Genomic DNA, 12,094 nt, shown 5'->3' with positions numbered 1-12,094 from the left:
ACACACACACACACACACACACACACACACACACACACACACACACACACACACACACACACACACACACACACACACACACACACACACACACACACACACACGTTTCATTTTAGAATTCAGATGCAGATTTCTGCTCCTGTCCCCACATCCATTCAGTGGCGACCGTATTACCCAAGTGTACACCTGCGCACCTGCTCATAAATGCACATATATAATCAGCCAATCACGTGACAGCATCTCGCGGTTCAGTCGTTGTTCAGACCGAAGAAAAGGGAAGGCATGCGACCCGGTGCAGGAGGCGCTGGCTTCAGCAGCGCTTTGAGGAACTGCTGATCTCTGGGGATACCCTCGCACTACAGGCTCTGGGGTTGACAGAGAATAGAGCAACTTAAAATAAGAATAACATCAAGGGAGCGGTACTTCAAGGGACGCCAGGCGCCGTGTCAACGAGAGGTCAGCAGGAGAGCAGACAGTCACTCAACCAACTAACAGACACGGGAGGACGAGAGCTCTGCAAACACGTCCGACCTTGAAGTGGATCAGGCTGCACAAGGGTCACACATTCACTCTCTGGAGACCAGTCTTGTGTCTCATGTGTTATGTGGTCATATGTGGTCTAATGTAGTCTTATGTGGGCTTATATGATCTTATGTGGTCTTTTAAGGTCTTATGTGGTCTTGAGGTCTTATGTGGTCCAATGTGGTCTTATAGGGTCTTATTTGGTCTCATCTCAATCCAGTTTGTGGAGCACTTCTGGGATGTTTTTATGTATATATACATGTATATATGTTATAAATCTTACTATCTATATATATATAATCGCAATATATATTATTTCATATTTCAATATTTATTTCAAGTATAAAATTCAAGGTACATAAATGATGCACAGAAACAATGATAGTCATAGAACAGGATTTTATTTAATAAAAAAGTAAGTCAATTATCACCACCACCTGCACTTCCATTCATATTATATCACACTATTCTCCCAATTATGAAAAGCCTGATTCAAAACCAACAATCATCCCATCATGGAATAAGTAGAAATAAAGTAATAAAAAAAGGCCATCAAACCGAACGGAACTAAAAACACGAGCATCTGGATCAGTTGGAGGACATGGCTTATCCATTCAAGGAAATGGGTTGATTTATATTCAGGGCAGATCCCATTAAATGATAAGACAACAAACCAAAATAAATTACAGAAACAAACACAAGTAAACAAGTTCGAATTTGCATAGATGCACCAGCCAGTGCGGAGACAACACTACAGAGACGTTATAGAAAGGATAGAAAACACAAACCTAACAAATCAACCGGTGACAGACACACTACTTTTAGTTCTGTCTAACAATTATTCGAGAAGGAAAATCACTTGGCCGCCCGGGTCCAGAGGGGTTCGTCCTGCAGCCCGGAGAGGCCTTGACCTCTGCATCTGTCTGATGACCTCTCCAGGTGGTGGCCGGTCTCTGAAACACCGACGCGTACTTGAGCCCCTCTGCTGGACGACAGAAGGGGGCCTCAGCCCCACCGCCCAAACACAGAGCTGCAGGATCGCCTTCCCGTTCTCTCCCGCTAACGAAGCAGGATGCTTCTTTAAAACAGGGAACCTGTTGTCAGAAGGCTGATCCGCTAGCCCTCCCTTGGCCGACCCCCCCTGCAGTCCCTGTCAGGCTGCAGACCAAGCTGAGCCTCCAGGCCTGATGGAGGAAGACTTTTACTTTGGAAGAGGTGAATGTCCTTGACGATGTACTTGAATAAATGATGACTTTACTATTTCTAAGCGCAGTGCACAATGAGTCTCTTAACACAGATTTGGTGCAATCCTTTTGATTTGGAGTTATGAAAATACGCTGCTTGTGGTTTAACGATATTCAATCACGTTTTGTAACCATAGGTGGTTTGTTTCTGTTGTTTGTTTCATGTTCAAAGCCCCAGAACTAGGCTAACACAGCCTCTGCGGAGAGTTCATCTTATTGCCAAGAAGCTAATTCAAGAAACAGTGGAGATGTTCTCGTGCATGTCAAAACATTCTGATGAGATTACGCCCAGTAATAAATATGCACGACACAGACACTTACATTCTCTATTCCAGATCATTCCATTCCACTCCCCCTCCCAGAAGATGATCAAGGGAGAAAAGGAAAGCCGGGAAGATACTGTGCAATGAATCAGGGCAGGCCAGAGCCATGGTTCAACAAGCCCCACAACATGAGCCTCGCATCTTACTTTCTTCCAGTCCATAACCATAATTGAAAGCAACAATATGTTACTGGTAACATCTTAGGAGGAGATGAGATCGGTGATTTACCTGTGGGCTGATCAGGTGACACAGTATAATAGACTGCAATGGTCAGAGACTCTTTTTTTACCTCAGAGGCGAGCTAGACAGACTGCTCTGTGTGTTTCCATTCGCAGAACTACTAGGAAACATGACAGTGCCCTAACGGGTCACCTGCATCCTCCCAGGTGTGAAGTGACCACTCGTTGTCCGGACGCTGGACCTCTGATGGCCGAGGCCGTCACACCCAGACCGGGAGTGGACCGGTCACAGGACAGGGCTCTGTGACACAGACGGACACAGTACCGCGTACCTGTCAGCGGCTACGGCCGTGAGGGCTACAGCAGACTGGAGGAGTGGTGCTTGTGCTGCGCATAAACTCAACTTGAACCTTTGCTCAGCTTTCCGTGGAATGCCGCATTTAAATCCCACACGTGCACACGCACACGAGCGCACAGACACACACACACACACACACACACATCCTGATACATACCCACACACCCTGGTACATACATTCGCTCACACTCACACACACACACGCACACACACACATACAGGTTTGGTTGTACTGTAGTGTGTGTAGTAGGAGCCCCAGAGCTTTGTTTTGGCGTGCAGAGCGACGGCTCAGAGCCGCGGCGGGGGGAGGGAAGGGGGGGTTTGCGGGGGCGGCGGTCTGATAAGACGCAGATGCCCGCCGCACGGAGGGTATTTCCATTTCCCCAGACTTCTTCTTCTTCTCGGGGAAACATCTGGAGTCAAAAGCAATCAGTCGTATGAAAGTGACAGAGCGCGCTGCGCGTAATTGGACGGCAGCAGATCATTTGCTGCTCTGGCTCTGTACTCGCGGGGTCCTCTGGACGGCGGCGCCGGCGGTTCCAATCACCGGAGGAGCCGTCAAGAGAACCGCACCCATGTGACCCTAGATACCCCGGCTTACCCAGACCCTGGGGGGCCACTCAGACACTCAGACACTTGCTGGCCGGCCCCCCCAAGTAAAACAAGAGGGAAACAACGCAGATTGGCTTCTTCCAAAGTTCTTCTTAAGATAGAACATTTGCTCTGGTGTTCTCACACCATAGCCCGCTGGTAGAACAGTGTTATTTATGTAGTTCAACTCTCAGCATCTCACACTCAGAGTCTCTGAGGACTTCGCACACAAACAGTATAAACTTCATTCCAGTAGCCCTCCAAACAGATTGCAGCAAGGTAATTGACTTTTTACTTGGTTATACGATCAATAAATAGATTTCCCCACAAATGTAAAACAAAACAACAACAAAAGAACAAACCCCCTCCTGGTGCCCAAACAGGACGTTTGTCTTCAATGTTCAGTCCATCGACCTCCTTCACCTGGGCGGCCATCTTGGCTACCAAATGCTAGCTTGCATTTTTCAAACAAAGATGGCCGCCGAGGGCAACGTACAAATAAACAAACAAACAAACAAACAAACAAACAAAGGTGTGCGGTCCTTTAGGGCCTGGCGGCGTCGGCCTGCGCCGTCTCCATGGCGCCCAGGAAGAGGCAGAGCACGGTGGCGAGCAGCGCGTGCGCCGCCTCGTAGAGAAGCTTGGGGGAGAAGACGCTCCAGATGAAGAGGTGGTAGCGTAGCGCCGTCACCAGCACCACGTAGGCCGCCACCGGCACGCTGCGAAGCAGGGCCAGGACATAGCAGCCGTGACCCAGCGCCACCGGGGTCCTGGGGGGGGGGGGGGGGGGGGGGGGGGGCAGAGTCAAGGGCCGGTCACAACAAAGAAGAAGGGGCGGGGCCAGTCCATACAAACTCAACGCAAAGACGCGTTTAGAGGAAAAGGAATTGCAAGAAAAACCCGCGGTGCAAAATTATGAACGCCGTGGTGCGACCACCCTGGTTCACACAGATTTTCCGTGATTCTACTCGGGCAAACACTTTCGCGTGACGTCGGGACGCTTCGTCGGGACAGCCAAACGACGTTCACTCCCTAAAGGTCAGAGGGAACCGCAGCAAGGAGGAGAAAGGGATTGGTGCTCTATATCGAAAAATAAAATACATAATATCATATAATCTCGGTCATGCTTGAGAAGGAATTGGCGGAAAGGAACTTTGGCGTTCACTCACTCGCCTAATCTATATTCACGTACCCCGGGAATTTGCCTGATCAAATCGCCCAAATCACTGACGCAGGTAAAGTTTGTCTTCAAGCGAATCCAGGCGAAGACACGGCAAGGCTAATATATTTGCTTTTGGTGTGAACTCACGGTCACAGAGATAAGGAGGAAGTCTTGGAGTCAGTTTGAAGGCATCGAGCCATGTTGCGTTTAAAGCCCTGGATTGGTGACGATGGATCCAACGTCTCTCTGCCGTTGAGAGGATAACATTGTGTGCATGCATGTGATGGACAGGTGAGATGGATTCCCCAGACCAATCATGGCAGAGATAGCCCTGATAGGTCAGATAGGAGCTGGGAGTGGTCTCAGGTCAACACTCAGACCATAGCTGTAACGTCTTACCTACTGCACGCTCAACTTAGTGGTGGGGTTGGAGGAGTTCTGACAGTTTAGAGGACAACGTATGGACGGCTGCAAGGAAGCCTGGGGAAGTGTTTAACAGACTTGGTTCTACCGTTGATCTTATAAGTATATCCGCAGGATCTGAATTGGTAAAACTGACCTTTAGAGAATGGGAAAAATATCTGCCTGATTGCCTGCTTCTGCAGAAACACACACACGTCAACGCACACACTCCACCGCACACACACTCTCCCGCACGCCCAGTCAACTGTATTTTCTAAGTCTAATGATTAAATCTCTACGGTGCCGCTGAAGCAGAGAGGCGTCAGGTAATTACAGTCTGAGCAGGGAGAGGAACGCGACGTACGAGTTTAGAGCAATTAGAACAAAGAGGAGAGAATATACATCATCCGTCCTCCGCCAATCCATTATCATCCACGGTGAAACTTTCTGTATAAAGTAGACCATCGACACAGGTCTCCGGATCCATGCATCCATAAGGTGTACCACAAACACATATCTGCTGATCCATGCATCCATAAGGTGTACCATTAACACATATCTGATGATCCATACATCCATAAGTTGTACCATAAACACATATCTGCTGATCCATAAATCCATAAGGTGTACCATCGACTCATATCTCCGGATCCATAGTTTACCATCGACTCATATCTCCGGATCCAGTTTACCATCGACTCATATCTCCGGATCCATAGTTTACCATCGACTCATATCTCCGGATCCATAGTTTACCATCGACTCATATCTCCGGATCCATACAGTTTACCATCGACTCATATCTCCTGATCCATACAACCATCGACACATATCTGCTGATCCATACATCAGTACGGTGTCCTGGCACACACACACACATTACCCTGCGCTAATGAGTGCTGCTGTACAGGCATCGACTGGCTTTAACTTCCACATTATGACATTCCCCGGGTGGTTTGCATCCCAGCGTGCTACACCACTCTGGGTGTGTTCTAACAGACCCAGCGCTGTGTTGTCTGGGCCCCGTTTACGGGAGCTGTGGTTAAGCGGCCGTGGGCCCTGGGGGACTGCAGAGTGCCGGGCTATATGTGGCCATCGATCTGCAAGGATAGAATAAAATAAAAAGACTTGCCAAGCGCGCCGGGCGACTATTGGCTAATGTGCACTTTGGCAGGTAGTGACTTTAAGCCGCGGGTGGCTAGTCGCCGGCTGCCCCTAATTGTCCCTAATGAGACGCGCGGCCAATCTAATGCGTCCAATCAGAGCCTGCGTCCGAGCCGGCCTGTGAACGGTGGGCTGAGAGCGTCTCCAGAGCCGGCGGGCTCCAAGTGGCCGCGCGGTCGGCTGTTGACATCACGGGACGCCGGCTGCACAATTAAAGCTCAATTGATGCTCAAAGCTTCCAGCCTGGCGTGGGCGGCCATTAGCGACCCTGCATGTATAGGGTTTCAAGGGAAAAGGAGGGAAAAACAATCAAATAAAAAGGGGAGTGTGGTGCGTGAGTGAGGCGCGGCTAAGTGGGCTCCGACTCGTGTCTGGGGAGCGCCAGCCTGGCATCAGTGTCTATTGATCCGCTCCTCGTCTCCATTTCCTGCTTCCTGCTGCAGCCGCTGATGGAGCAGAGTGCATTCTAAATGAGCTGTCCCGCGTCAGCCGGCTGACAGGCCTTCATCTATCACCCCGCCCGCCTCCTGCAGCGCAGAGGAGGTGAGGCGGGGGGGGGGGGGGATCATTGTGGAGGAGCTACAAGCGGGCTGACAGCAGCCAGCGCACTGGAAACACAGTGTGATGTGACACCAGCCAGAGAGGTCTCATCACACTGGATTAAATCAACGTGAAGAGCGTCTCAGGTCGGCGGAAACGGAGTCGCGCTGCGGTGGGGTCACCCAGGGGGATACAACGAGGTTATTAATACATTACTATTAATAGATTCATGTATAATTGATTGTTTCTATCATTAATAGATCGACGGCGGCCCTGTGATTGTTTCAAAAACGACGCTCCTGTTCGTCAAACTTTATTTTTTTCGTTTCGGATACACAAATATTTCAACGGATGAATGATCAGATATTGAACCGGAGGATTCCGCACGCAAATGACACACGGCGATGACAAACGAAACACCAACGAAGAAAAGAATAGACAGAAACAACCGCGTCCTTGACCCGTTCGTATCGCGGCGCGAGCCCGGGTCGACGTCACGGCGGCGGGGGGGCGGCGTTGGGGGCGGGGCCACTCACCTGAGGCTCTCCGAGTTGAGGTAGCACACCAGGTGGCAGGCCCAGAGCAGGGGCCCCGCATACGTCCCCAGGGCCGTCAGGAAGATGGCGGGCCCCTCCACGTAGCTCTCCAGACCCACGAAGCCCACCGAGACGTCCACCGTGCCGATGTTGTTGGAGTTCCCCTGCAGAGAAGAGGCTGTTTAGAGCACGGCTGGAATGACATTACACCCGTAGAGGTCTGTGGAACAATGGTCTTATTAAAGGGGTCATAGCAGGCTTTTTTAGACTTTTCCCTTTGCTCTAGACTGTTACATGTCATGACGTATGTATACATGTTTTACTACTGCTAAAATAGAAAAATCAAAGACCGCAGTACTCTCAAACTTGACTTCAATGAAAGTGTGACGTCAGACAGCGGGCGCTGCTGAAGTGCAGAAGTCCCGCCTCCCGGCTACCAGCAATGTTTACAACTTCTCGGGAATGTGAATTTGCTGACGCACGTGCAAACGCCACTGCATGAGCGTGCTGACCAATCACAGCAGACAGGGCTAGTCGGGAGGGGCCCCTGAAGCGACATGATGCAAATCAGACCGTTTTTGAAAGATGCTGAAAATTAGTTAATAATAAGGGGTATTTCTAACACACAGGCATGTAACCCTATTCTAGTGGTACCCCCAAATTTAATTATTAACCCTAAAAAAGAATGATATGGGATCTTCAAATGTAAAGTGTATAGAAAGAATTAAAAAGCAACTAGCCGTGGACCAACTGAATCTCTCTTCCCCCCCCCCCCTCCCTTTCCAACGACTACGGTGGCCTGCAGTGGCCCGTATTGTGTAAGGTGTTAGTAGTTATTTCTATTTTGCGCATAACTGACATAAGTCCTATTCGCACCAAGGTCGACTTTGAACAGCTGTAGCATGAATCTAATGAATCCTTTCAACTAATCACCGTTGTGTATCTCTGTCATCCTCCCCAGTGTATATGATTTAGGACGTGGTGGAGGTAACAGCCTTCTGCATCTCTCCCACAGACCTCTTATTGGATCCATAGTGGTAAACCTATCGCCATCTGTTACATGTATTGATCATTCATCTAGATAGCAGTCGGCGCGAGACAACGTTTACCTTCCCTGTGGTACGTGAATATAGATCGCTTTTGATAACACAACGGTGCGCAGTTGAATCCCTGCAATTCTGTTTTTTGATACCAGCCTTATCCCAAAGAGTGATAGCCTACTTTTAGTTATCAAACAGGGAAACTACCTGAAGAACTTGAGTCAGCAAAACATGGATGCATTAATAAATGTACACCCACTTATCTTAATCCCCCCTCATCCGCCAACTGCCCTTCCCTACAATATTTTACCCTTGGATTAAAAAAGTGAAACTCATGGATAATTGAATCCTCTAAATATATTGGATATTTTGGTGAAAGGCAGGAGCATAAACTCGTCTTCACAGGATATACGAGGCGTGCCCTAGAGTTTAAGCGAGGGTTAAGCTTTTAGGAAACACAAATATATAATTTATATATATGACGTCATATATGGCTGGTGAGCGACTCTGCGGTCCTGACATCGGCACGGGGCTGAAGACTCAAGACTCACTTGTTCAGAGTTCACCGAGGCTCAGCATGGCCACCCCCTCCCACCCTTCTTAACCTAGTGACGGTTAGTGCTTGGCACTTGTTTCTATGATATCCTTAATGTACCGACAGAGATATATTGTTGTTTCTCCTTCTTCTGACAGATGCACTTATTGTAATGTCGCTTTGGGTAGAAGCATCTGCTAAATGCCCTGAATGTAAATGGAAATGGTTTAAAACCAAAGGAGTGTGGCACATTTCATATGCACCACTATTGATATCATTATGAAGCTCCTACACAACGTAACCAGAAGTGGTTGTAGCCAAGGGGATAACAAGCCCCCTCCTTCCTACGTAGACACAACTCCGCCCTACGTAGACACAAAGGGCTAATTCTAGGGTTGTGAAAACACAACTGTAGCGATTTTCCATGGGAACATACACACTAAACACACTAGTTAAAACATCCTTATGAATATCTCATTCCATTCTGCCAGGTCCATCCCGCTAGATGTCCCCTTAGAATCCACACACTCTTGTGGCCCTTAGAGTAGGTTCAGTTCCCCGTTGTTCTGTAATGAACGTTAAAGGTCCTGGGCGATATCAATCGATGAGGTACCGTTTGACGTTTTACAACAGACCACGGACCTTCATTTCCGACGACACGCTTTTATGCGAACGTCCATCCGAACCCTGATTACCTTCACACCTGCGCTCGTTCACCTTTCCCCCTACTGCAGCCAGCACCTTTGTTCAGTGAGTGGCTTGACATTAGTTACGATCATAAAACGCGTTCACCCCGTCGACCCACTCGGTTTATTAAAGACAAACGGGTACCCTGCGTTAAGTACTGCGTCGCCCTCTGCGGTGATATTGCGACGGGATCGTCCCACCGTGGTCTCAAACTCTATTAGGGAGAGATGAAACATTGGGGGGCCGGGATCATAATTCACCCTGATTCATAGTTGGCCTCCCCCCCGTTGTTTAGGATTCCCCTCATCCTAAATCTTCTCTGCTCAGCAAGTCTGCTCCTACTGATAGTGAGTGTACGGAGGTGCCTCCTCCACATCCATTCACAGAACCCACTCAGTGACGGCATGTTTTTGTACGATGTGGGGATGATAGCTATAATTACCTAGTTGATTAAGATCCGCGCGCACACACACGCACTCACAGGACTCCCCGGGGGGGTAGTCAGTGGGGTGTCTGTGTAGCGGTAATATGCTGCCTCACCCCGAGGACCCAGCTGACAGATGGTACGGGACACACCTCTGCAGTCCCGACGTTAACACTGTACCAGGGTGGGATTCATCTCATTGTTGATTCACCTATAAAGTATTTTACTAAAATATGATAAACAACCCTTCTCAGGAGGTCAAACCGATGCTCGGATCGTCTGACCAGCATCATTTACACCTCACAACTAAATGACGATATTCAATAAACCATCTTTCCGGAGAACTTTGACACAATGGACTGATCAACCAATTAATCAATCAAGTTGATGTAATGGTGAATGTACTGCATTTAAACAGCACTTTTCTAACCAGTGGTCGCTCAAAGCGCCTTACAATGCTGCCTAACGTTCACCCATTCATTCCCACATTCCCACGCCGACGGCGGAGTCGACCACGCAGGGCGACAGGTAACTCGTCAGGATCAGTCACGGCGAGGTGCCTTGCTCAGGGAAACCTCGACACTCCGCTAGGAGGAGCCGGAGATCGAACCAGCCGCCTTCAGGTTACCAGCCAACCCGCTCTGCCTCCTGAGCCACATGCCGCCCCGTAATCCCCTCCCAAGAGCCGGGCGGGGGGCTTACAGCGGGTCGCCCAGCACTGGTGTACAGCCAGGCATCAGAGACATAGCCGCTAGATGCTAGCCGCTAGCCGCTACCATTACTCAAGTGGTCTCTAATTACGCGCCCAGACGCAGCCGATGGAAAATGTTTGATGGTGGTTTATTCCCAGTTCTGATACAGCCTTAATGACCCGTGAGTGATGAGGGCACTAAACTGTTAGTGATATGGAAAGGATGCCCGCCTCCAATAGATATGAGACACTATGTATTTATAGATGTATGTATGTGTGTTTGTGTATTGCACAAAGACCGACAGACAGACAGACCGACAGACCGACAGACCGACAGACCGACAGACCGACAGACCGACAGACCGACAGACAGACAGACAGACAGACAGACAGACAGACAGAGATTGAGAGGGACGGAGCAGGAGATTGGCAGACAGGCTGACACAGAGAGGGAGAGAGACACAGCGGGAGATTGAGAGAGCGAGAGATGGAGAGCCAGAGAGAGAGAGTTATGGGATTGAAGTTGTTTTCTGGGAGGTGGGATCTAATAATATCACCATAGCAATTAGTTTGGGTAGAGCCTTCATATCTTTTATGAGCACACAGGTTTAAAGTATCTCTGGATGCCCTTTACACAGAATGCCTTCAGCACTTAAGATCACTCCCGTTCAATATTGTTGGAGGATTACTTTATTAATCAGTTTCCCAGTAAGAACAACTCTGCTGATTGTTGCTGACAAACAGGGAGTAGCCTCTGTTTAAACTGACCACAGCCCACCCTGTGATGCTGTGGTCCAAATCCATCAGTCCTCGGTATTTGATTGAATCCAATGGCGATTGGAGGGCCTATGTGCTGCTGTCCTTACCTGAGGTGGCTTGCTCAGGGACACCGAGCCAGGTGCAGTTGAGGAATGAACCACATGCTGTTTCTCCAGGTAATTTAAGATTTCTACAAAATTGCCTTTAACCCTAATGGCTGTGTGAGAGTGCATGCGTTTTTGTGTGTGTGTGTTAGTGTGTGTGTGTGTGTTAGTGTGTGTGTGTGTGTGTGTGTGTGTGTGTGTGTGTGTGTGTGCGTGTGTGTGTACGTGTACGTTTGTGTGTGTACGTGTGTGTGTCCATGTGTCCCTGTGTGACTAAAGGCAGGCAGAAGTGGGTTGAACAGCAGCTGGAGTGCTGCAGAGTGTGTGTCTGTGTGTGCGTGTCTGTGTGCGTGCGCACACAGTTCACCCCTTACGAACTCAGCGCAAACCCTGGCAACCCCTGAGCCAGTCCTAATGCCCCGTTGTGTTGTGTCTGTTTAGTGCGGGGCAGAGCTCTGTAGCGGATCAAGGAACCGTTAACATCTATCACAGATCAATCCCCGGGAGAGCGTGTCATCTCCCCGGGTGTGGCGGGCGGTTCCACCAGGTGAACACGCCCCTCAGAGCGCTGTGTCGGGGGCCCCACGGCGGCCCTGGGGGACACACACACACACACACACACCGCCCCTCTCTTGTCTAATGATGCCGTTCAGCACCGGCTTTGTAGTGCCTTCCTGTTTGTTTTGTTTTGAAGATGCGCCGGAAGTCCCGTCACCTATCAGAGATTATTTATTATTCAGACGGCGGGAGATGAGAGATGGAGGCACCGCGGTGAAGGCAAAGCACCGGTAAAGTGTGCCATTTGCTGGGCTGAGTGTGTGGTGTGTGTCTGT

The 12,094-nt window shown here is 49.4% G+C and overlaps 1 protein-coding gene across 1 annotated transcript in view; it reads right to left on the bottom strand.

Annotated features, from left to right (window-relative positions):
• Positions 1-901: 901 nt before the first annotated feature.
• The window catches only part of pigg (phosphatidylinositol glycan anchor biosynthesis class G (EMM blood group)), a 56,833-nt gene continuing 45,640 nt past the window's right edge, over positions 902-12,094 (bottom strand). The window contains exons 12-13 of the mRNA XM_030368452.1: positions 7,022-7,185; positions 902-3,987 (exon numbers count right to left, since the gene is read on the bottom strand). Of these exons, the coding sequence (XP_030224312.1) occupies positions 3,762-3,987; positions 7,022-7,185 (390 nt within the window). The 3' untranslated portion in view covers positions 902-3,761. The remainder of the gene's footprint in view (positions 3,988-7,021; positions 7,186-12,094) is intronic.

The sequence above is a fragment of the Gadus morhua genome, chromosome 10 (genome assembly GCF_902167405.1).
Source record: "Gadus morhua chromosome 10, gadMor3.0, whole genome shotgun sequence".
In the NCBI taxonomy this organism is placed as follows: domain Eukaryota; kingdom Metazoa; phylum Chordata; class Actinopteri; order Gadiformes; family Gadidae; genus Gadus; species Gadus morhua.
The sequence above is the reverse complement of the archived record's forward strand: the minus strand, read 5'-3'. Positions and strand labels throughout refer to the sequence as shown.